The following is a 26,368-nucleotide window of genomic DNA, read 5'->3' as shown; positions in this document are numbered from 1 at the left end:
AAGGTGTCTTTTCAAGTAAAAGTTCAGTGAGTCCAGTTACCAAGACAGCCACCTGGACAGGGCTCAGCGCTGGCCCTGGTTCTGTTCACGTGCGGAAATTCACTGTGCTGCGGCCTGAGCTTCCGGTGCGAGTCTCCACTCGGCCACACAGCGCCGCGGGAAGGGAGGTGGCTCACCATCTGCAAAATGACGACTCCGGACATCCCTTCCAGCTCCAAGAACCACTCAATTGAGGCTGCCAGAAGCTCTGGCACAAGAAAACTACATCTCAGCTAATTGCTGGAAGAGTCTGGAAGTTCGGAGGGGATTTCAGAATCTGGTTCTTTAGCCAAACTCAACTTTCCTCCTGTCTCCTCAAACACCATCTTGGATGACATTATTTTAGGCAAGGGAATCTACTGATAATTAAATGCAAAGGATTCCTGGGGCAGAGACAAACACCAGCACAGCGTGTGTAACCTGCCTCATTCAGTAACGAAACTCTGGCGGCAGAGGAAGTCTCTCCATGGCTGGACTTCCTATCATGACGCTGAGTGCCAGCCAACAGCTGTTGGGACATGCTGCTCAGAATACAGGTGGGACCACCTGTGCCTGCTTGCTGACAGGCTTTTAATGGCTTTCTGTTGGAGTTTCCCTCCTTCCAAGCCAGGCGTCAGGCCTGGCCTGGTGGGATTTGGGAAGGCTGTGGCCGAGGTCCTCTTTGGAACAGAGGCTCTGGGTTTTCCAGACAACTGGGAGAAATGTCATTGCCTTGCATGTGACTCCACATCAATGATGAGACTCCAAAGAAAAGCAATGCAGTTTCTCTGCAACCCGTGAATGCAGGACCATGAGAATCGCTGTAGACAGCAGTAGGGCCATTTAGACAGAGCCCACCGTCACAAATGCTCCTTGCTGCTCTGGTCGCTGCGGCGGCACCTCCCATCCAAGATTCTCTGCTGGGGAGGGGCCAGAAGGAAATTCTGCTTTTATTTGTGTGAGAGAAAGGGAGCGGGGAGGAAGCGAGAAATCAGGCAATGCTGAGTGGGGCAGAACAACAGCTGCCCCGTGGGTCCTCCACAGTCGCAAGCTCATTCTATCACAGCCAAGGCACCAGGAGGTTTGTGGCTTGTCAAGGTGAAGAACCCTGCAAGTCTCACCAGCAAAACACCCTGATATGACTTACACATTGCATGCCTGTATGAAAGTATCTCATGTAACCTATAAATATATACACCTACTATATAGCCATAAAAATTAAAAAATATATATAAATACATAAATAAAAGGAAATAAGGCCTGCATGTTTTGAACGACTCTGGAATTTGGGTAGGACTGCCATGCCCAGTGGACACTCACACAGACTTTGATGCAGGGGCCAAGTGCAGAAGAAACTGTTTTCAGGAATCACTCCAAGCTCCCCCGAGGGAAACCTGAGAACCCTTCAACGCTGCAAGCACCACCAATTACCCTTCAGTAGAGAGGGGAAGACTGCCTGAGGCCGTGAGAGCTAAGTGGGAACTGGGGAGGAGGCCCAGGCAGGAACCTGCTGGGAAACCTGTCTAGAGCCTGTCCAAGGCTCCATCCCTTCCTGGGGGGAGGCACCCCCTTTTCTGTTCCTCCAGGAAGGCCAACCCCTATGTGAACACAACTGCCCTAATCCCAACTAGAACAAAAGAATGCTCCCTCTCCCTCCAGGATTTCCAAACAGTTAGGACCTTCTCAGAAATTCTCTCTCGGCGTAACTTCCTCTCAACGCCAGCCCATCTGATGTCTGTGCCGTGCCTACTAGGTGGAGCGCTCAGGCCAAACATTTGAGGCAAGAGCAGCCACCACCCATGGCTGTCTGCTGGTGGGCTGCCTGCCTGCCTAGATCTGTCCTGTGTCCGTTCCGTGTCCCCACAGCACTGTGCCGGCTGGCTCGTTTTTAATACAAATCACAGACGAGCATTCCCATGCTTCACACATCTGGATAATGGCTTGCTTTCCTTCCTGTTCTGGGACTGAGACAATTTCTTTTCATTTGAACCATGTCAACTCCAGTTATGGGAACATTTCCCCCACATGGCTCTCCCCCAACCTTCCCTCCTCCCCATCACTCCCCAGACATGCGTCCACCCACTGCCCACGGGCCACACTTCTCAGGGATCCGATTCCTTCACGTTCTGAGCTGCGGGCCAGGCAAGCAGGTCCCTAGTCAATGTGGCATCCTTCCCGACGTCCACGGTCCTGAACTCACCTTGGCACAGCATCACATCCGGCTGGAAGCATCCAATGGAATGAAAATTAGAGGAGACTGCGCTTCACCTGCACCTGGTGGTGGCCCCACCTGCCCTCTGTACTTGCAGGGCTCCACCTGTCCCTCTCCCTGCTCTCCTGCCTCATCTGGGTCCAGGCTTCTGCCCGGCCCATCCTTCCAGTGGCTCCACCACAGGTCACTTTACGCTTTGCGCCACGCCCTCCTTGAGGTCTTCTGGGAGCTGACGGAGACGAGACAGGACTAAGCCCGTCTATGGCAGCAATATTCGGAGGGCCGGGTCCTGAGTGCTCACACGGAAGTGGTGAGGTGCATGGAACTCAGGGGGACCGAGAGAGAGGTGAAGTGGGTGGGTTATTTTTAGCACAGCTGGGCTCAGCACCGAGGGAGACCCAGTGCTGCTCCCCAGCACTGGGGCATCGGAGGCATGGGGGAAAGAGACGGTGGCAGGAATGTGGGCAAGGCCAGAAGGAGCAACAACGAGACGCCTCCAATGTTGCGTCTTCCGCGGTTCCCCACCTGGGACATGTGGAATCTCCCACAGAGCTTTCCTGCCGAGAGCGAGCACATCAGTCAGTGGTGGGTGAGGCTGGGCCACTGCGTTTCTAAACGCCCAATGCTCCTCCTGTGCGTCACTGTCAGGCACCATCTACGCCAGGTTCCCAGCTTTTGTCAAAACAGTGTTTTTCAGAAGCCACAGGCGGGGCCTCTCCACTACAGGAGAGGTCAATTCCAGAATGGAAAGAGAATGGTTTTTTGACCGAAGCAAGGGTACAGGGGCGGCAGGGGAAACCCGAGGAGGGGCACGTCTGGAGAAGCTCCTCCCTGAGGAGAGGCTGCAGGAGGCTGAGCACGTGCGTGGCACTGGTGCCACTTGGGCTGGAGACCTCCCATGGTTTGGGCTGGCTCCCAAGGCCAGGCATTTCTTGAACCCTGATCTGGCTCAGACTTACCTAACAGACACTCCTCAATCCAACAAAGGCAGAGGTTTATTTTCTGCAATGAGAAAGCTTTTTATTTCTCTATATAAAGATATATCCTTTCTGTTTTTCTGAGTGGGTGGCAGATGGTGCACAAAGCAGACTCCCTCCCTTCTACTGTCACCCCACCTAGAAGGTCCTGTCTCTAGACACCTCCCAGGAGCTTGCTGCCTTGCCTGATTAAGACACACGTGGGCACAGGGTCCTGGGTTTCCCTAGGCCCAGAACGACTAGTGGACACTTGGTTCTGTGCCCTCCTGCCTGCAGCTGCACTAGGACCGGCTCCTCCTATCAGGCACCACCCTTGGACCTAGCTGCAGCATATCAGACCCACTTCCCTCAAAACACAAGGCACTCTCAGCAGCCTTCATAGAGCTATGCACTTTCTTTTATACCGGAGCTTCCAAATCACAGCCAACAATAGATGCTATAATTCCAACAGCTGCATTACACCCACTTTAAAGTCACACTGAAGTTACTGCCAACTCCCTCCTTGATCTGGATTTTATTTTTTCTTTTTCTCATGGGCAGTCAGCATAGAGCTGAGCTTCTACTCGTCATCTGGGGTCAGTCCTTCCCATGACCAACCAGAGTTGAGCCCGAAAAGCAGGGGCCTGAGAGAAACAAATGCTTACTTCTGGATTTTCCTCTTTCTCTTTAAAACCAAATTGTGATGGGCATGTTGGATGCTGACATCCAGGACAAGGCACCCTGTCCTGGTTTCTTGAAGGAGAAAACCTGGGGCGTGTCATCTCAGCTGGGCTGTTTCTCTCAAGGAACTGCCCCCCATCCCATGGATCCTGTCTTAAGGAGGATCAGCTGGTAAAAGACGCCTGTTGTAGCCATCTTGCCACGAGCAGGGGCTGCTGCTTTCTAATGGCCACCGCGGGATGGAGAAAGGCACGAGGAGACCCCGGCTAAAAACACTCACTTTAAGGTGCGTTTCTCAAGCTGCCACTATGGGAAGGGACACAGCTGCTTTCCTCACACACTTAACGCTGCCAACATTTCTAATTACTAGCTGAACCCCAAAGGTAGCACGTGGCTGCCCGTCAGAATAGCCTTTCACGGGGAAGAAGGAACCAAGGGCATGGGGGTGCATTTAGGAACCTCCGGGCTGTTGTCAGCGTGACTGCTGCTCAGCAGCTGACTCTGCCTCCAGGCAGCAGCAAGCGTGGCCCCTCTGCAGCTTCTCACACAGCACCTGCACCAGGACTTGCCATCCCCCAGCGCCAGTCCACAGCAGGGCTAGGGAGTCTTCTGCAGCCTGCTCCTTTGTCAGGGCAGAGAATCAGAAAGCTGTTAATCTAATGAATCCACAGCTTCAGCTCAGTGGTTACAAGGGAGTTAATAGATGAGAGGCAGGATCTGTGAGAAGGCCCCCAGCAGGGAGCTTTTAAAATCTCAGATTCATTTATGTATTAATATGTAAATGGAGCCTTTTCCATGTTTCCGTAAGACCACAAAACTATTGATCATTTTCACTGACATCACTTTCATTCTAATAGTCTCAGACTTATATTAATTAAATGGCTGGCCCATTGTTTGGTCTCAAAAAAAAAAAAAAAAAAAAAGGAGCTGTCAATCTCAAAAAAAAAAAAAAAAAAAAGCTGTCAGTCTCACCTACAGTACTCGAGTGTCCTAGGGAACCCCTCTCCATGGTATGGTATTGTCCTTGGTCAGCCAGCAGCAGCTATACACATGGACATTTACTTCCCTTAAACTGAAAGTACCTTGGTTTTTGACTCTACAAGTTCTCTTATTATTTATTTCATGTAATTTGTATCCTTATTTTAATGGGCCTATTGCAGCATGTATAATCATATAAGTGATCCCAAATCATATTAAGTAGTAACTATAAATTTTAAAAAAGCAATACTAGTTTCCTAACCTGTAAAGTAAAAGCTACATAACACCTACCTCATAGGACTGACTCAATGGCATGATAAACACACAGCATCTCACACAGTACCCTGCACATAATAGGTGTTCAATAAATGAGAGATCTGATCCGAGTTAAACATCACTAGTATGTTATTAATTCATGGCCGAAGCAGCATTATTGACATTGCCATGGCAAGAACTTTAAGTTTAATTATAACTTAGGACCTATTTGATTGCAAATTGGATTACAGCCGGTTTATTGTACCAAATAAATTATGTTTGATTTAAAATAAAGCCATGCATACAAACAGACACCAGAAAGAGAAGAGGGAGGAAAGTATAATTCCAGGATGTAGATGAGTTAATTGCTGAAAATGAGCCCTAAATCTAGCTTTGTGTTTTCTGACAGCCAATGCAGAAACAAAATCATGTGAATCTACGCAATTCCTTGTTTGATAAGTGGAATGTGTAGCTCATACAGAAGTGGAATTTTTTTTCCTGACAATCAGATTTTAGGGTAGCTGCTCACACCAATCGCCCTATGACGCACATTAGGTAACAAACAGAAGAGCCACACCTTTGTGTGCCATGTGCAAAGGCGCACATGCACATACACCTTCCCTCCAGAAATGTTTCACTTTATCAGCATTCCATGGTAAGGGACCAGTGGGTGAGCCACCTGGAGACTTTCTTCACATAAGCTAAGGAACATGGAGTTAAACGGCTCCACTGGATTCCAAAATAGGGAACAGCTTTCCGGTTTTGTGTCTGTGAAACAGCCTGGCCGGTGGCTTCGCTGAGAGTGCGGGTTGGTCTTGGCCTTTTCCAGCAGCCCAGATAGCCTGCAACCAGAGCCCAGTGACCAGAGGGGCCTGCGGATGGGGAGGACGTAGCTTCATCCTCGGAAATCTGCTTCCCAACACTTGCGACTAATCAAAGGTGACAGACTTCCCTGGGAAACCTGTAATTACCCAAAGAGGGGGAGGGCCAAAAGCTAGCAAGATTTATTGGCTTTGATTAACAATAAGGTGTTTGTTTTTGTCAGTAATTAGAGCTCAATAGCAAGCTATAAAGAGTCCTCCAAGAAATTCTAAACAGTCTATAGCTAAAGGGTACTAAAGTGTGTTTGAATCTAACCATTCATCTTTGCAGACCTCCACTGCAGGGAGGCCAGTGTTTGATCCCACACATTCGAACAGGTCATCAGGGAGAAAATGGCCCTCTGTATTTTTAATGTCTGATGAGAAAAGACCTCCATGCAGCATGTGTGCGCCCACATATATGTGCAAATGGCACTTAGCATGTGCCATGCTGCTGGATGCTGGCGTGGGACATTGCAGTTCATGTAACTATAGCTCAACTCACCTTATTTAAATTGACTATTCAAAAGCCCATAACAACTCGGGTGTTGGTAAGTACTCTGACATCCTGCATTCTCATAATCATTAGGTAATTGATTCTTAGGTACTATGGATGCTGGTTGGGTCCCTTGATGGTGGGAAGATGTTTGCCAAACCCATGCTGATTTATGCTTTTTTTCCCCAGCAAATCACTCTTGGAAACAGGATTTTAAGAACTCAGAGGTATTACTACAAATGCAATTGAACTTCATTTAAAAAACAGTTATGTGCAAAGAATTGCCACCAGTATTTTTAAAAATAGTGTCGAGATAACTGTGCACTCAGAGACAACTTCTCATCTTGCTTCACCAGGTCCTGGGTCAATAACATGAGATTTCCTCCCCACCCCAGGAATTGCACATAACATCATTTCCACTCTCTGCACCTACTCACATCATGACATACAATAGGTACGGAAAGGCCAACTACCAAACCCCTCTACAGGAATGGAAAAAATGAAGATGGCACTAGATAAACCAAGACAACAACAAAAACATGCAGCCATAAAAACGGATGAGTCCATGTCCTTTGCAGGGACATGGATGAAGCTGGAAACCACCACTCTCAGCAAACCAACACAGGAACAGAAAACCAAACACCGCATGTTCTCACTCAGAAGTGGGAGTCCATGGGAACACATGGACACAGGGAGGGGAACATCAGACACCAGGGCCTGTTGGGGGGTGGAGGACTAGGGGAGGGATTGCGTTAGGAGAAATACCTAATGTAGATGTCAGCTTGATGGGTGCAGCAAACCACCACGGCATGTATATACCTATGTAACAAACCTGCGCATTCTGCACATGTATCCCAGAACTTAAAGTATAATTAAAAAACACAGCAAAAACAAAACAAAACAAAAAGGTCATAAAATCAATTCAGTGGATGTGGACCAGCATTTTAAAAAGTGAGTTAATAGAATATAAACTCATTAAACGGCATTGCTCATAAAAAGCAAACAAAAAGTAAAGCCACAGATATGGCAAATGCTTGAGAAAAACAATTGCTTTTATACTCCTTCTTATACATTGACTTTACTCTCGTAAAAACTAGAGTTAACAGTTGAGATTCCAGGCATCTTACTGTGTAGGTCATTAGGAAACCTTTACAATAATTTTTCCCCCAAGAACTAGATTTCCATTTAATTATGTTCTATTCAATCCAATATAAACCTTTCCACTGTTTTGCATGCTCTGGTCTCAATTTAATTTTAAGTTCTTAAGCAGTCATATCACAATCTTTCCTTCAGAGAAACATAAAACAGACACCTACTCTAGGAAAAAGAATAATCCTCAGGCCACAGTTTTAGCGTCATCTGGCTTTGTGCCACTTGAGGCTTCCTACAGGTGGTCACAACCTGGGGCCAGCCACTCAATAACCCCTCTGACGCTCTGTTTCCTCATCTGAACAACCAGGAGGTTGCCTCGGAGTCTCCTTAAGGCAAGTGCTAAGGTTCTATGGTTATTTCATCCTAAAGAGAAGAATCGCTGTGTGCAAAGGCTCTCATCCACAGCTGTTAATTCTTCAAAACTAAGACACTAAATTCTACATTCAGAAAGTTGGACTTTAGAATTGGCAGAAAAAGACATGGAAAGTCAATGGTATAAAGATGCATCCCATTATATGAATAATAGACTTAGAGTGAATCAAAGATCATGCTCGTCCCAGAAGGGAAGTACAACTAAATAAGGACATCCTGAGAGGAACCTCTTCTCTCTAGTCTGTTGGCTTTAAGAATAGACGTGCACATCAAATTAACATTTCAACTCTCCAAGCCAATCGGTGCAGTGATCTTGTGGGGTCTCTGAGGGCTGCGACCCCAGTGTGCTTACCTGGGTCCTTTATTGCAGATGCAGCAAAGGCATAGAGCAGCACTGTTTTAGAACTTACAGAATTCAAGCGAAAAATCTGTATTCAAAAAAGACTGAAAGAAAACAGGAAGACACGGAGTCTGATACTTACTTGTGGCCCAGCTCATGGGCGATGGTAAAGGCCAAATTGAGACCATTGTCTTCGGCAAGCACACACTTCCTCTTAGCACTGCACACACCTCCTAAGTAAGCAATTCCTGCAGCAGAGACACAAAACACATCCTCTTCAGAACGTGGGAGGCCCTGGTCTCACCGGGCAAGTCCGCATGGTCAACGTCATGCACAGTCAAGGCAGGCCCACTGGGACAATGCTGACTATGAGCCTCAGCCCACATGGGAAGGGTTTGTGTACGATGCTTTTGTGTTCACCCAATAAAACAAGAACCACCGCAAGCATCCATCAGGCATCCAATACGCTTCGGGGGTGTGCTGAGTAGAGTACCCACAGCACCTCACTTAATCCTCATGACCCAGGATGAGGGAAACTGAGGTTTGGAAAGGAAAGGTAACTCTCCCCAGGTCACCTGGATGGGCACCCAGTGCTGGGATCCTACGCCAGATCTGTCTAACCTCAGTGCCCAGGGCTGGGACCAGGTGAGGCCAGCCAGACACCCAGGGTGCAAGGTTTAAGAGGCCCTGACTCTCAGGCGATGCCCCTGCACCCGCACACCCTGAGAGGGAGCGCTTCCTCACGATGCGCCCGGGGGCGTGAGCCGGGGTCAGTGCTGGGTCTCATGGACAGCAAGCCCCGGAAGGCTGCGCAGAATGTTCTAAAAATGCTTCAGGAGCCCTTGAGAGAGGAAGACCCGGAGGAAGCAGAGCCAGCACTGGGGGAGCCAGGGCCTTGAAGTCCACAGTGAGGACTAGCCCACAAGCCAAATGCGTGTCTCCATACACACATGCTTGCACCTAAGGATCTCACCCTACGACAGGAAACCTGAACCGTACACACCAGGAGAAACGCAATGCAGTGCAGTGGGGGCCGCGTCCCAAGGATGGGTAGTGTCAGTGGGACGGCAGGCCAGCCACTGCAGGAGGGGCAGGGGTTTTCCAGGGGAGGAAGGCAGCTCTGGCAGAGGGACGCGTGGGATGACACGGGGCCCGTGGATGCCGGCCCCTCTGGGGAATGCTGGGAGGGCGGCCACAGCAGGGGTGGGGAGGGCGAGCCCATGCTGGCCACACTGCTGGGGGATGACTCTCCAGGGCTCCCCATCGCAGTACTCCCTGCACCCAGGAAAGACATGTCTCACCCCGTAGGGACCACGGGGCTTATCTCAACAGGGCCTGCTAGGAAACCTGACATCTGCCCTCCTATGGGCGTTTAACCCTGAGGGCAGTTCCTCGATATGCCCGTGTGTGACACACAAGCGGATGGTGGCATGGGGTAGCCACAGGAGGAGCTCGGTGCTGCCCTGGCTGTGCAGTCACATTGGGCGTGGGTGGGCAGTGGCTCTGCTGGCATAGCGCCATGGGGCAGATGAAGGCTAAATACAGCTGGACTCTGCCCGTCAGCCCCATGCCCTGGATGGGCTGTGGCCACCCAAGGAAGGAGCAGCTGCTCTCCACCACGGGCTGCTCCTCTGTCGAGCTGCACACTGCTCTGTTTCACAGGCTCCTTCCATGAGCTCCCCTGAGGTGTCGCAGGAGGGAAGGAGTTGGCAGAGCGCAGGGGAGAATGGGACAGGGGAACCATTTCATTAAAAATGACCCCTCCTCCCTGCTCCCAAAGAGCTAAACCAACATCCTCTTTGCTGATGTCCACATCAAACTGGTGGGGAGCTCAGCCACACACAGGGTGGTCCCTCTGATGTGGTGTGGCTCTGTGTCCCCACCCAAATCTCATCTCGAACTGTAATCCCCATGTGTCAGGGAGGAACCTGGTGGGAAGTGACTGGATCATGGGAACAGCTTCCCCTACGCCGTTCTTGGGATACTGAGTGAGTTCCCCTGGGAGCGGATGGTTTTAGGAGTGTTTGGCCGTTCTTCCCCCCAACCCCTGCTGCACTGTGAAAAGGTGTCTGCTTCCCTTTCCCCTTCAGCCATGATTATAAGCTTCCTGAAGCCTCCCCAGCCATGCAGAACTGAGTCCATTAAACCTCTTTCCTTTATAAACTACCCAGTCTCAGGTAGTACCTTTAGAGCAGTGTGAAAACAGACTAATACATCCTCCTTCCTCATCCTCTCCACGAGGCGCAGAGGAAGCTCACATGGCCTGGCTCCGCAGAGGTGCAGCTCCAGGGCTCATGTTCCACACACTGGGCCCAGGTACCTCACTTTCGGTCTATTTTTATTTGGAAACACGCAATGTGCTTAGTTAAAAATAAATAAAGAACAAATTAAATGTTATTTTGCCTCAAGATGCTTTTGTGGCCACGTGGATGTCACAACCCAGCAATGCAGACTATTGAAAAAAACAACACGACAACCAGAAAGGATGCGATGTGGTTTCTCGGTGCCTTCAAGGTCATTATTCTGGTTTTGTTTAAACATGTTTTGTGGGTTGCTTTTACAAGTCTACCAGTGAGTAGGTGGAATACTGCTACACAGCCCTGATGGTATGTGCACGCGGCCCACGTGGGTGCACGCACACGCTCAGACACACACCCGGCCGTGCCCGCCCAGCCTTGGCTGCAGCCTCCCTGGGTCAATGAATCAATCAGAAACAATCAGATCTGCACACCCTGGAGAAGTTGCCTGGTGAGGGGGAAGGGAGACATAATAAGGCCAGATGTGCCAAGCTTCCTGTCCTGAGTGTGGCCGCCATGGGCTCTGATGCAGAACCGGCAGACCTTAAATGCCACACAAACACTTCCCCCTGGCCTCAGCCGCACCGAGCGCTCGGAGGAGGCAGCCCTGACTTTCCACCCTAATTAGGTAACGTGCAATATGCTAGAGGAACAGTGAAGCAAGGGGCCTTCCAATAATTGCATTTTAATTTTTCCAAGGTGCACATGATTTTTTTTAACTAGAAAACAAAGAATCAGTTTATTTACAAGAAGTGCTCTTGCACAAAGGTGGATTAAGGTCTAATGCTTTTAATAATTTATTCCAATCGTGACCAGCCTGGTCATAAAACTGAGCGAGGAAAAACACATAAAAGAAACGGCTCCTGATAACAGAGCACAAGAGCTGTGTGTTTATGACAGATGAGGTGGAAATGCTTAGAATGCACAAAACAAAGTCTGGTGAAAATCCCAGGTTGTTGTAAAGTAAGAGCTGTGGGGGGAATAAACGGGAATTAAGCCATCCAGCTTCAGCAGAAAGCAAAGCCCACCACTATTCCATGTTCCTAAAAAGAAACTGCAGTCTAGGGAAGACAGAGCCCTGGAGACTCAGAGATACCCCCACCCTCTCAGGCTGCAGAAGGCACCAAGCTGGGAAAACCCACCAAATCCCCATGCTGGTGCTTGTCAAGAAATGAGGAAAACCCAGTTTTCTCTGTATTGATGTATTAAAAACTGAGGTCTGTGACACAGCTCTGCTAACTTCAGTGCTGATACTGTGGAACCTTCTGAGTTAACTGGAATTCCCTTACGCTGAGGCGAGGCTTTTAGGTGCTGCAGTGGTGCTTTCACTGGCTTTCACATCCAGCCTTCTATGATTTAAAATTCTCCACAGATCACAGAACTAATTTAAAAATTTTTAAAAACATCAATTCCACATGTTTGCACAGTTTCTTGTAACAAAACGGAGGAAGAAAGGCAACTGGAATTTATTAGTTATGCCTCTAAATGGGCGAGACTGCTCTGAACACTGAACCCTCCCTTGCTTGGCAGGTATGACTGGTCCCATTTTACAGATGGGGAAACAGAGGCTCTACTACACCCTGCCAACAGGTGTGTGCTTGTGTCCTAAATGGTGGCTCACTCCAACTCTACTACACCCCTGACAACAGACACACTCTTCAAAATATCTGAAACACGGGGTAAAAATGAAGCGGTGTGGGCCAGGTGTGGTGGCTCACGCCTGTAATCCCAGCACTTTGGGAGGCTGAGCTGGGAGGATCACCTGAGGTCAGGAGTTCAAGACCAGCCTGGCCAACATGGTGAAACCCCGTCTCTACTAAAAATACAAAATTGGCTGGGTGTGGTGGCCCACACCTGTAATCCCAGCACTTTGGGAGTCTGAGCAGGCGGATAACGAGGTCAGGAGATCGAGACCATCCTGGCTAACATGGTGAAACCCCATCTCTACTAAAAATACAAAAAATTAGCCGGTGTGGTGGCAGGTGCCTGTAGTCCCAGCTACTCGGGAGACTGAGGCAGGAGAATGGCGTGAACCTGGGAGGCGGAGCTTGCAGTGAGCCAAGATTGTGCCACTGCACTCCAGCCTGAGAGACAGAGCAAGACTCTTTCTCAAACAAAACAAAAACAAAACAAAAATACCCAGGCCAGGCATGGTGGCAGGTCCCTGTGGTCCCACCTACTCTGGAGGCTGAAGCAGGAGAATCACTTGAATGCGGGAGGTAGAGGTTGCAGTGAGCTGAGATCCATCACTGCACTCCACCTGGGTGACAGACCAAGACTCCGTCTCAAAAAAAAAAAAAAAACAACAACAACAACAAAAAAGGAGGGGTGTAATGAGTTCTTCTGACACCTGGAGAAGCTTATTTAATTTCTCCAGAGAAGAGGCTCCCATCCACTGGCTCTGTGGCCCATCTTCCCATCCATGCCAGCACAACACAGGTGCTCATTTGTCTTCTTTCTTCTCCTTTTCTCAGTAGAAGCATAATTTTGTAGACAAAATTGGGTGAAGAGACTTAGTTTCTTTTTCAGTAGAAAACAACACGATATAAGCTCATAACTCTTTATCTCAGGGCTGACCACTCGACCCTCTCTAGACTTAAGGAACAACAAACAACTGTATAAACTCTGGTTGATACAGTAAGTTGTTGCATATAAGCCATCTGCAGCTGGTAGCCTTGCTGCCCATTAGTCCAACCTTACAGGGTCTGCCTTTGAGAGAGATGGCTCAGTTTTTCCCACCAACTGCTCAACTACCAAACACTGTCATAGTTATTGCTGGGACATCAAGCTGTCAGCCACAAGAGAGCATGTGGCATCTGCCATACACCAACCATAGTCATGGATATTGGATTGCAGATTCAGGCTCATTGACAAGTCCTTGTGTTCTTGCAAACCTAAGTGGATGTGGGTGTGATCTGAATGGCTGAACAGCATTTAGGAGCAAATGTCTTAGAGTCTAGGATGTGACAAAGGAAAACTAACTACAAAGGAATAATAAAGTTGGACCCCTACCTCACACCACATTTAAAATATAAGTCAAAATGAATTAAAGAGATAAATGTGAGTGCTAAAACTATAAAACTCTTAGAAGAAAACTAAGACGGAAATCTTCCTGACCTCGGTGTAGACAAAGGCTTCTTAGCTATAACATCAAAAATACAAGTAGGGGTGGGAAAATCCTAACCTCTTGCAATGGAAGAGTAGCTGAAGGGGAAGGGGCTGGGAGTGAGGTAGGGAGTCACCTTCATTTCCACAGCCAGCTCAAGCAATGAATATGCTGGCACATTCTCCAAGGAAGCCTTCCAGACTTTCCCCTTGGCAATTATGGTTTTCTGTGGACTGGGAGTCATCCAGCAGTTATGGCCTTGCAGGCTAACTCAGTTTGCTGGTTTGTGTGTTGTAATGCCATGTGAGCTGTTGCTTCATGATGGAGTTTTCTCGGTTATGGGTCAGAGTCAGGAAAGGCTACATGTTCTGGGCCTTGCTCAGGGTTAATGAGACCACAGCCTAGGACACAGATGTCCTTGGCTTCAGTTTCCCAGGCACCTCCAGGATCCTGGACTTTGGGAGGAGATGCTGTCTCTGGTAAGAGAATCACACAAGTCCCCACAGATGACTCGAGGGTCCCTGGGCTGGAGCAGTCACTCCTACAAGATAACATTTTCAGGTGTTCTGTGATTTAAGGGTAAGTGGAGGAATAAATTGGCCCTGGGATTTACAGGTTAGAAGCAAAAAGTTTATGCCAACAGTTTGCTGCTAGAAACCAAAACATGCCAGGAGAGGGGAAGGAAAGAGAAACAAGTAAGTGCTGATGTTCAAAAGGCCACAGCCAACTTGAGCCAAGTGCATGGAGATATTGCGCAGATTACCCACCTGCCAGAGATGACGACGCTCATGTCGGCAGGACCCGTCACGTGGGAGGGGTTCTCCAGGGAGCAATGTAATGTTTGTCAAATCACAGTGAGCCTCTCTTCGGAGAACCCCAGGGAGGCTCAGGGGCTTCTGAAACAGGCCCTGATGCCCACCAGAAATGGTCCCAGGCAGGTTCACCTCAGGACATCAGAGGAGCCTTGAAAATCTCTTATTATGACAAACACTTTGTCAAGTGTTTCCTGACTGCCTGTGTGTGACAGGCCTTGGGCCGGGCAGTCTAAGCTGAGCAGGCGCACGCCTAGGGGAAGCAGCCTCGAGGCCATTTCAGCAAAAAAGACAAAGCAGCCGGTAGAAAGGTGAGCAGGGATGTTCCAAGCCAAGCCTCAGGGCCTGCAGGGTGGGCGCCGGGGTCTCTGAAAGACAGCTGCGCCAGGGACCAAGCCCAGACCTGGCCTCTCCAAGGGCAAACGAGTGGAAACTGGAGAGGAAGCGCCACACTGAGCCGCGCAGTCACTGATCCCTGTTCCTCCCTCTGGGTCACCTGTCACAGCTGAGGGCCCCTCACTGAGCCACACCCTCATTCTGACTACTCTCTTGGCAAACTTTCCAGGACCACGGGTGGCTCCCTGTGTGGGGAGCAACTGCGGGTGGCACCGTGAATGCAGCAGGTGATGAGCGCCTTTGAGTTCCCTTTCAGGAGACCTCTGGACCTCTGCATGTACTCCCTGGCTACCAGAGAAGAGCTCTGTCTTCTAGCACTTGGCATTCAGGAAACACGACGCCCTGACCAGCCTGCTGGATGGCTGCACCTCAGCAGCACTGCACCGTCACCTGTGTGCAGGTTCCTGTGTGTGCACACATGAGTGTACGTCTGTAGACATGGGCATGCCCAGGACACCCCTCCCCTTACTGGCAGCATGAGGGTGACGCCCACACTCACTCGTATAGCAATGGACCCTAGTGAATTTTGAAAGCTGTAACACACTCACATTCTCTATCAACTGCACTGCTGGGCACTTACTTCGGTCAATAATTTTAAAATGAACTTGGCTTAGTCCCACTTCAATGACAGCTTTCAGCCTCCTCTATCTTCTGTCACTGGAAATGTTTCCCCTTTGCTGGTGGGTTAGAATGCCCTCCCTCTCCCTAGGGAAAGCTGGGGTTTTAGGTGCGGGTGAGACCGAGAAGAAGTGTGATATGTTTTGGCTAAAAATAACCTCCTCCATGTGGGGAATGGGACAACTAAGTCTTCCATGGGGTCAGATATCCCCAAAGGGAATCTGGGAATGGATCGAATCTCCCTTCAGAGATTCAAATGCGACCTGGAAGGAGGGGCACATTCCTGACTCAGCCTTCCCAAGGCAGCTGTCTGAGGTGTGTGCCTAGAATCATAATCTTTCTCAACATTTCTGTTTGAATCACATTTATTAGAGTAGCCACAGGCAGGGCCATGAGTGAAGGCTGCTAAACTGTGATGACAGCCAGAGCCAGGAAGAAGGCAGAGTAGGGGCTGGTAAGAGCAACTACATGCATTTTAATCATGCTCACTGTTATGGGCTAAACTGTGTCCCCCTGAAATTCAGAGGTTGAAGCCCTAATCTCCAATGTCACTGTATTTGGAGACAGGGCCTTCAGGGAGGTGATGAAGGTTAAATGAGGTCAGCAAGGTGGGGCCCTGATCCAACAGGTCTGGGTCCTTATAAAAAGAAGAAGAGACACTAGAGGTATTTCTCCCTCCCTTCCTCTTTCCCTCTCTCCAAGTGAGCACAAGAGGGCAGGTGAGGACACAGTGAGAAGGCAGCTGTCGACAAGCCAGGAAAGAGATTCCTTATCCCAAACCAGTCCTACTGGCACTGCGGAGTTCCAGCTTCCAGACCCGTGAGGAGTAACTGTCTGCTATGTAAGCCTCCCAGTCTGCAGTATTCTGTAAGAGGAGCTCTAAACAGGCTAATACACCCAGAGTGCACCCTAGGTCCCCATGGAAGTACCCTGGGTCCCCTTGCTCACACGGCTAACCCACAAGCACGGCGGCCACCGGAACGCACCATGCTCATTTGCCACACAGCACTGCAGCCACCTAACGTGCCACGGGCTTGGCCTCGATGTTCACAACATGGTTTAATAACAAGGAGCTGACCTGGAGAGTTGTAGGAGCGTCAGGTTGAACTAGTTACAAAAACGCTTGGTAGAGAAGAATGAAAAATATGGTGGAGTGGGGGTGTTCTGTATTTAAAATCACACAACACCTTAGCCAGCCGCATCTGTAAGCAGAGAAGTGCCATCCCTCAGTCGTTTGACAATGGGGTACCTTGCAAGTTATAGCCAGGGATGTCCATCAGGAGACACTAAGGCACCAGGGAGGGAGGTGAGAGAATCATGACAACATGCCAAATGTGGACCCATCACTCACGTCATCGGCCACTTCTATTTGCAGGAGACTCCCCGGAAATCCCCAGGCCCTAGGAGATGTTCTAAAAACACTCAAACACAGCCTTGGAGGGAGAAGTCAGTTTTAAAAGACTCTTATAAAAGTAGTATACTGCTAGGTCTGAAGAATCGGAGGCTAAAATCATCTCTTCAAGTCCCCCAGAGAATCCCAAAGAACTCCAGGGGAAGGTAGGATGAGCCAGAGAGCTCTGGAAGCTTCCGGGTCTCTTGCAAACCTCACCTGGTACACAGTAGGCTCTTCCGGGTCTGTCGGGAACCCAGGAGCCTCCCCTGGCACACAGTAGGCTCACAAAAAGGGAGCACTACTGCTGGTTCTGCTTAGCAAATCTCAATGAAAACCGAGCGGCAACAGGCATTCCGGGTGCAGAATCAAATGCAGCAAGCCAGAAACATGTGCTGCTTGTTCTTTTCACCTTGACTCATTCAAAAATCACAAATGCCTAAGGCCAGAAGACAGAAGGTGCTCATCACTACAAAAGCCAAGGAAGTGGGTACCTGTGCAGGGGGAAGGGGCTGTGGCTGGGACGGGGCCCACCTGCAGGGCTGATAGCCTCTACTGTATGACCAGGATGCTTGCCTTAAAATCATAAGGATGTTTGCCTTAAAATAACTCATTTAGAGATCAAAAAGTCAGGTCAGTGTTATCCCAGAGGGACTAGTGACCACAAGGGGCATGAAGAGGGCCTGTCCAGGGGCTGATACTGTCTTGTTTCTTGATCCAGGTCATCATTCATCATTACACAAAGCTCATCAGTTTACAAATATTCATTGAACAGTACACTTAGATATACTATCTATATGTAAATTGTGCCTCAATTATAATTTAAAAGATAACAAAGGGATACACACATGCATGTGAAATAGAAGGAGAAGATGGCCTTGGTTTAAGAATCTGGGAAGAGTCAAGGTCACTGGACAATTTAGATAAGGGTATGTCTTTGGTATATCCAAGGGTCATGGGTTGATGAAGCCATAGTGGTATGTATTAGTCAAAGTCTGCTTTTACCTGCAACACCAGGCTTTACCTGTATCACTCGTATTTCTCGGACCATATGAGCCATTTCTAATTTACCTTTACTGTCTTCCAAGGACTCTTCCGATGGTACGTTCTTGAGACTTGCCTGAAATAACCTTGAAAAACAGCTTCACTCCCTCTTATAGCTGTATTTCTAAAGGATGAATAAAATGCAAGGCCATGCATGGAAATATTTGCCAAGTTGGCAAAAAAAAAAAAAAAAAAAAAGGAAGAAAGAAAAGGAGTCTCAAAACAAGTAACCGCATTTCTTGCTAAATGCTTAGCCCAGCAAAGCCCATTCTTTGGGGGATGAAATGTGGACTTTTATATTGAAACCTCGGGACAAGGGTAAGCACTTCCAATCTGCACACTGTTCCAGACACCTTTCAGGGCCCTGCTCTTGGGCTGTGCACAAAGGTCAGCCCAGGCCTCAGAGCAGCTCTGGGCACCAGCTCCTGAACACCAGCTCCTGAGTTCAAGTCCATAAATCACTCTCTGGCAGGGCATCACGGCCCCTCCACTAAAGAAGTAACCCAAACATGGGAAGCCAGCCATCAACAGTCATGAACTAAAGTCAAACGACCATGACAAGCCCTCCCTTCTGATGGCCCAGGGGAAGCCCCAAGACAATCTCTGCCTTTGCGGACAGGATGTAAAAATGACGGCATTCCATTTAAAAAAAAAAAAAGCCTCTTAGAAAAGAATGTTGATGAGAGCCACACCATGAAGTCAAGTGTGCACCAAGATGACAAAGAGGAAACAGCTGACTCGTGGCAGAATCAGTGGCAGACAAGGAAGATGGCCAGCCTCAGAATCATCGCCAGCGTGGCAGAAAGTGGATGGTACCAAGTCTCAGGCCCCATCTTCCGGGTGAAGTTATGTCCCTGTTCCAGGCTTATGGAGGCAGCTCATTACCAGTGGGCTACAATGGGTTTCAGAATCATCCTGGACTATGCAAGTAGGATGCACGTCAGTGTCTGTCTTTAAAATGTCAAAGGCCAAGAAAAACAAACGTTCTTCACCTTTTAAGCAATTTCATCCATTTCCAGGTTGCTTCTACGCCCCTGTGGTGGTCCGCAGCCTGTGTCCTCAGAGCCAGCCTCCTGTTTGAGCTCTACTATGGCATTCCCTCGAGGCTGGTCCGCCTGGCTGTCCGACACTCCCCCAATCTCAGTCCACACCAATGGGACTCGCCACCCCAAACTGAGCCTTCAAGTTTTGTTCAAAAGCTTGCAGTCCGAGTCAACCTCTCTCTTCCCTTCTCCCACCCAATCTTACTTATCATCAAGTCCTGCCATTTCCTGCTACTGAGAGACTGTGGGATTTCTTTCTTTCTCACTGGTCCGAAACCCAGGCCTTTGTCATCACCTTCAGCATTTATTAGGAAATCTCTGTGGGGGTCAGCTTACTTGCCTCTCTCCACTCCAACTAATCCTAAAAAGTCTGGACTGGAGTGCCTCCTCTCCACTGATTCTCCCCTGATCCTGCCCAGAAACACCCCTCCTCCAGGTGCCCAGGTGCCCAGGGCCCATCGCGATTCCTCTGTTGCAGCATGAGCCAGACAGGTCCTATGAACACATCTTACGCTAGGCCTCTCCAGGCCAGCACCCATAACAATTCAACTTACATAGCACAGCATGGGTTAAACACATCCTCAATAAGTTCTGCAAATGGCAAATGAATGAATGCATAGCAGCCGTGCCAACCTCATCTTCATAAAACACCATCCTCTGCTGCTTAAGAAGTGGGCTGGAGGCCGGGTGCGGTGGCTCACGCCTGTAATCCCAACACTTTGTGAGGCCAAGGCGGGCGGATCATGAGGTCAGGAGATCGAGACCATCCTGGCTAACACAGTGAAACCCCGTCTCTACTAAAAGTACAAAAAACTAGCCAGGCATGGTGGGCATCTGTTGTCCCAGCTACTCAGAAGGCTGAGGCAGGAGAATGGCGTGAACCCAGGAGGAGGAGCTTGCAGTGAGCCAAGATCGCGCCAGTGCACTCCAGCCTGGGAGACAAAGCGAGACTCCATCTCAAAAAAAAAAAAAAAAAGAAGTGGGCTGGAACAGGGAGGAGTAATGAGGCAGCGGCTGCTGATGAACACTAACATTTGTCAAACACTTACTATGTGTGTACCAGGCCCTGCGCTAAAGATTCCCACACGTGATCTCATTTTATCCACACCACCACTTGGTGAGGTACATACTGTTATTATCCTTGCAGTACTACTGATGAGGAAATTAAGACTCTAAGAAGTCAACAACTCATCCAAGGTCAAACAGCAAATGAGGGGTAGAGCTGGGATTCAATCTCAGGTCTTCAGGGCCACAGATCCTGCCCTAAAGCACTACATCAGAGGCCGCAAGCTGGCAGCCACAGAAGGATTTCAACTGCAAGAATGTTTTATTTGGCCCATTTAGGATTTAAATGAAAATTCTAATCAGTCACCAACAATTAAAAATTAGAAGAGCCAGTCGGGTGCCGTGGCTCATGCCTGTAATCCCAGCACCATGGGAGGCCAAGGCGGGTGGATCACTTGAAGTCAGGAATTTGAGACCAGCCCAGCCAACATGGCCGAAACCCCGTCTCTACTAAAAGTACAAAAATTGGCTGGGCGTGGTGGCTCACGCCTGTAATCCCACCACTTTGGTCGGGAGAGATGGGTGGATCATGAGGTCAGGAGATCGAGACCATCCTGGCTAACACGGTGAAACCCCGACTCTACCAAAAATACAAAAAATTAGCCGGGCGTGGTGGCAGGCACCTGTCGTCCCAGCTACTCAGGAGGCTGAGGCAGAAGAATGGCGTGAACCTGGGAGGTGGAGCTTGCAGTGAGCCGAGATCCTGCCATTGCACTCCAGCCTGGGTGACAGAGCGAGACTCCATCTCAAATAAATAAATAAATAAATAAAAATACAAAAATTAGCGGGGCATTGTGGCCTGTGCCTGTAATCCCAGCTACTTGGGAAGCTGGAGAAACGGTTGAACCTGGGAGGTGGAGGTTGCAGTGAGTCGAGACTGTGCCACTTCACTCCAGCCTGGGCAACAGAGCAAGACAACTTCATCTCAAAAAAAGAAAAAAAAAAGTTATTAGAGCTTACATAAAATGCAAATTGCCTGACTTTTAAAAATACTGAATAACTGGAAAATGATAGACTATTCAATAAATGGCACTGGGACCACAGGTGTCCACAGGGAGATGAATGAATTAAACTCTCAACCTCATGCTAGACACAGAAACAAACTCTAAATGGATGAAATACACAAGCATGGAAACAACTTCGAATCTGTCAGAGGAAAATGTAGTGGGAGGTCTTTATGTTCCTAGAGTAGTAAAGAATTTTTAAAACAAGAAACAGGAAGCAAAAATCGTAACAAAAAAGATTGAGCTATCTAGCTAAATCCACACTGAAAACTTCTATGTCATAAAAGGTACCATAAACAAAGGTAAAGATGAAGAAAAGACACAATGAAGACGTTTTCAATTCCTAAAACCAAGGATTTAAAAAGATATCCAAACTACCTGGTCATCAGAGAAATGAGAAACAAAATCACAAGAAGATATCAATTCACACCCAGCATGTGGACAAAACAAAAAATTCTGACAATAACCGGCAAGGATATCACGATTAAAGACTCTCAGATGCTATTAAAGAGAATATAAATTGGTATATTGGCCATTTTAGGAAGTAATTTGACCCACTGAGAAAGGCTGAAAGGTGTGTAGAAGTCAGGAAGTGGTTATATCCTGGGAAGTGGCAGGTCACCATCCAGGCTGCATTTCCGTGCTGTTGTGCCCACCCACCTTGACAGGAATCTCGGTGGTCTCTGATGTGTATGCACACATATGTACACATGCATGTGCACGTACCACCACCCCACGAAGGGATGCTATTATCATCCTCATTCACACCTGGGGAAACTGACGCACCAAGCGGGTAAGCAAATCCCCCAGGCTCATGCTGCAACCAAGTAGGAGAACTCGCTGAACCCAGCCAGTCTGGCTGCAGATCCCCTGTAACTGCAGCAAAGGTAAAGAGGATTCTGCCCCAGGGAATGTACAGCAAGCCTGGGAGATAGACTCACAGTCAGGCCCGTGCATAACGCATTCCAGGGAAGACGGGAGAAGTCTGCCAACTACGATTCAAAGTCCAGGGAGTTTCCTATTAAAACACAAACTAACAAGGCTCACACACAGATGTCTTTAACCATTGAGACTGCAAAAGTTAATATGCATGTGTGTATTTCTCGCAAGAAGCTTTAAAGCTTTCATCGAATTTCCAAAGGGATCCATAACCTCAAAAAGGTTAAAAACACTAAACACAGGAATCCCAGAATGTAATCAAACACATTCCCCAGGAAAAAAAAATCCTCTTTGATGAGCCAAGTCGGACCAAAAGATCCTGGGAAAATTATCCTCCAGCCCTTGGGGGTTACCCAAGCATTCCTCAGAAGGTGATAACCAACAATGCTTTGTAGAATGTGCTTTTCGTTGCCAGATCTCAACTAACCGACACATAGAAAACATGAGGAAGGGTCTAATATTATTCACCAACAATGTCACTTGTAAAAGAGCAGCCAAACTGACTCTTTATTATGCCGGGGCGGGGGTGGGGTGGAGTAGGAAGCAGCCAAGGTAATGCATAGGGTGACGCGTACATTTTTGTCAATCAGGTGCATGCATTTAATTTAAAAAGCACCCTGAGTTAAGCATCCAATTTAAATTAGCCTGTAATTGTAAGTCATATAAAAATGAAAGAAAAAAACAGCTGAGGGATATGTACATATCCGTAGTCTAACATATATATGATTTACAAAGGTATAATCTGGAGTGTGTATATATAAAATACAAATTTTAAAAAGAAACCACTCTGTTCTGTTTGGACAAGGCCACTACCTGTTCCCTGGTCCCAACTGCAGGGCCTTTATTGTATCTTGGTATGTTTAACTGGTTGCATGAATTGAACATACATGGAGACGGACTTGAAGCAGCAGAGTATATGCTGACAAATATAACAAGCTGTCTTTGTTTTCTGCAAATTAGTATTTCTAAAAACTGGATTTGTTTTGGGTTGATAAGAGGAAAAACATGATATAAAAGCCATTTGTTGATTGTGTTCTCCATTTGATGGATACTGACAAATCAACCTGATTGCTCAGAAAATCGATGTCAACATCCACTCTGTCAGGGTCTAAGACCAAAGAAGCATTTACTGCTTCCTCCTCGTCCACAGCACACACACCACACACACCCTGGGAACATCCCAGGCCAGTGCCCGCCGGCATGGGAACAGAACAGAGCTGTGTTATTTTCCTAAATCATTCTCTATCTTGGTCTAACATAAACAACTCACCAAACAAAACTTGGAGACAAGGCAGGAGAATCATTTTAAAATGGGATCCAAGACCTGAGACACAAAGCAACAGCCTGCCCAAATCCTTCTATTCATCCTATCCCTTCCAAGGCTGGTCCATGCCAACATAACCTTTGAGTCTCAAACATCAGAAGGTCTGTGTGCCTCAGCCCTGTCAAGGGGCAGGTTTCTCCTTCGCCCTCCCCTGCACCTGGGAGCACACGCACTACCAGTAGAGAAGGGCCATCTGGCCCCACCCCAGCCGGGACCCCTGGGGGTCAGACAGAGGTGCTGAGCCCCTATGTCAAAGTTAATAAATGTTTTTGTTTTGTTCCATTGTAGCTCTTTTTTTTCCCTTTTCTGATGATTTTACAAAAGAAAGCAAGCTGCTTAGAGGGCCCTGAAAGTGAGGAGGGGCAAGAAAGATGACTAGTTACAGAGGGTGAGGGTTGTTTTTGGTTTTTGTTTGTTTTGCCAAAAAAGCCTGGATAGAGTGTTCTGAGTTATCTGGCGCCCTGCTGAATGGAACCCCAGAGTACCTCCCACGTGGAAGAGTCCCTGGATTTTCCCCAACCCCACCGTCTGCCCCTTCAGCCGTGTTGATGACAGAGAAGATAGGAACTTAGAACCCATTTCTCATTGGAGAGGAAAACTTGTCATCTGGCTTTGTGAAGAAGGTTCTACCTTATGCTCATCACACATTATCTTTGCTATGTGCTACGATATCATATTTAAAAGGCCAAAAAAAGGGACAAAAGAAAGAAATGTAAAATACTTGAATGAGCTTGTATCATAACATTAATATTATTGGGAGTATCTGCTTTCCAGGCTGAAGTGATTCATTCATTATCCTAGTCCTGCTGTAGTCCTTTGTAATTTGTAGTAATTATGTAATTGTGGTAATTATGCTTTTTTTAATTAAAAAGTATAAAAACAAAAAACTTGAAAAGGCAAAAAAAATTTTTAAAGGAATAAAATGGGATCCATCCTTCAAGACTATCTTCTGGAAGAGCACGGGATTGCATACACACTTTTATTGGCCACTTCTTAATGGTATTGCTGACCTGGGCATGCTCTACTCTTCCGGGCACTGGAAATCACAGAACGCTCTAGGTTCACATGCTCAGCCCACCATCCACGTAGGAGGCTGAAATCATTTCTCAATGGCATCTGTATTATGCTCCTTAGCTAGTCATCCCAATTCCAAATACGCACAAGCGATACAGCAGATTTCCTGTGAGACGGTCCTGGATCATCACTATGAGAACAATGACACCAGAGTTTGGGTGTCACTGACTCTCCCCAGGAGAACCAAGACTGTGCTTATAAGAGCAGATCTGACTTGGGAGTCACTGTTTCTAACATATCCTCAGCTCTACTGTCCCATAGATCTTTTACACCTCCATTTGGTATCATGAAATAAAGACTAATTCCAACCCTCTCAATACAGCATCTCCCATCCAAAAGCATAACAACCCAAGAATGTGGATTGCTATTTCCTGACCCCTGCACTGTGCCTGGCAGGTTCCGGCTACAGCCAGAGGCAGCCCTCATGCCTGCGTTTGGAATGCAGTGGCAATACTAAATCAGACGGACTGGCGAGGCCAGCAATTAAACCAGAAGTTGGTGAAGCAAACTTCCCAAAGTGAAGCAAGATGTTGATGTGGAAGATCAGCTGCTCGTGAGATGAGTTAATGATTTTCCTGGACTCTTTGTTAGATTTCATGTCTGGATCTCGTCTGGAACATCTAACAGATGGATTAGGGCCCGAATGTCTGGAATTCTGATAACTCCAGCCCTGTAACTGTCCCATTGTCATGGCAGATGGAACCTCACTGCTAGCCTTGATTTCAGTATGACTGATTCTCCTTATCTGAGCTTGTGCACTACAGACAACTCCACGTGGAGTCTTTGCATGGCCAACAGAGAACTTGACAGCCCCTAAGATACCTGCCCTGATCACTGCTTCTGTTGGCCTTCTGGCTGATACTCAGGGAAGTCTAGGGCTGGCCTGGCCTAAGTGACTCAGTCAGCAGACCCCGGAGTGCCCTTCTTGGTCCCTCCCCAGGTATAAGGATGATCCACAAGGCCCCTGGGCTGCTCTGCAGGTAAGGGCAAATGGGCCTCTGCAAAGGGAGCTGCCAGTGTATTTCCCTTCTGCTTGAAGACACAGGTGTCAAAACATCCTGCTGCTGGCAGGATGGCCAGTGACCCCCAAGACACCATTTGCCTGAGGATGAATAACTCAAACTCAGAGTTTGGGTGTCGCTGACTCTCCCCAGGAGAACCAAGACTGTGCTTACGAGAGCAGAGCTGACTCGGGAGTCACTGATCCTAACATATCCTCAGCTCCCTCGGCCATTCCTGGGAATGTAAGCCACGGGGAGATTTCTCTTTGTGCCATCAGATTCTGAGCGGGGTGAGACGGGCAGGCTCTGGACTGGGGTCTGCATTTGAGTCTCCCTCTGCCACTTCCCACCTGGGTGACTATGGCAACTGTTTAATCTCCCCAAGCCTTGTGCCCCCTTTTGTAAGATGAGATGAACACCTACCTCACGGAATTAAGGATTAAATGAATAATGAGAGAGAAGCACTGTTCAGAGTAAACCCTGAACAAATATTATCTAACACCGCAATTAGTTTGACCAAGTCCAAATTGTTTCTTAAAGTTTAACAAAAAGTATTTATCAAGCCAAAACTCTGTGCCAAAAGGCACAGGACAATTTCGCAATGATCAGCAGTTTAGTTGCCAGCGTAGAGGCGGTGAACCTCTCAATGCTTTTATCAACGCGACATTTGGAAAGCTTAAGAGAGAACAGCAAAGAGCTGGGGACTGGGAAACCACCACCTTCACCGGCATCAGAGGCCACTCTCTATCTGCACTGGGGGCCAGGACAAGGTTGGCCACAAGAAGATACCAGCACATTACAACGTCTGGAACCGCACTGCGCCTCCTTACCTTTGCTCTCCTTGCCTGACCTGGACTTTGCGCTGACTCCCTTTAAAGACAAGCTCACGGAACCCTTCTTCCTGATGCTCACACCTATCCTGACACAGTCTGCTG

At 48.1% G+C, this 26,368-nt stretch overlaps 1 protein-coding gene across 1 annotated transcript in view; it reads right to left on the bottom strand.

Annotated features, from left to right (window-relative positions):
* ADAMTS17 (ADAM metallopeptidase with thrombospondin type 1 motif 17) overlaps positions 1-26,368 on the bottom strand; it is a 361,941-nt gene that overhangs the window by 211,386 nt on the left and 124,187 nt on the right. The window contains exon 8 of the mRNA XM_030813849.1: positions 8,463-8,568. Coding sequence (XP_030669709.1) covers positions 8,463-8,568 — 106 coding nt within the window. The remainder of the gene's footprint in view (positions 1-8,462; positions 8,569-26,368) is intronic.

The sequence above is a fragment of the Nomascus leucogenys genome, chromosome 6, assembly GCF_006542625.1.
Source record: "Nomascus leucogenys isolate Asia chromosome 6, Asia_NLE_v1, whole genome shotgun sequence".
Lineage (NCBI taxonomy): Eukaryota > Metazoa > Chordata > Mammalia > Primates > Hylobatidae > Nomascus > Nomascus leucogenys.
The sequence above is the reverse complement of the archived record's forward strand: the minus strand, read 5'-3'. Positions and strand labels throughout refer to the sequence as shown.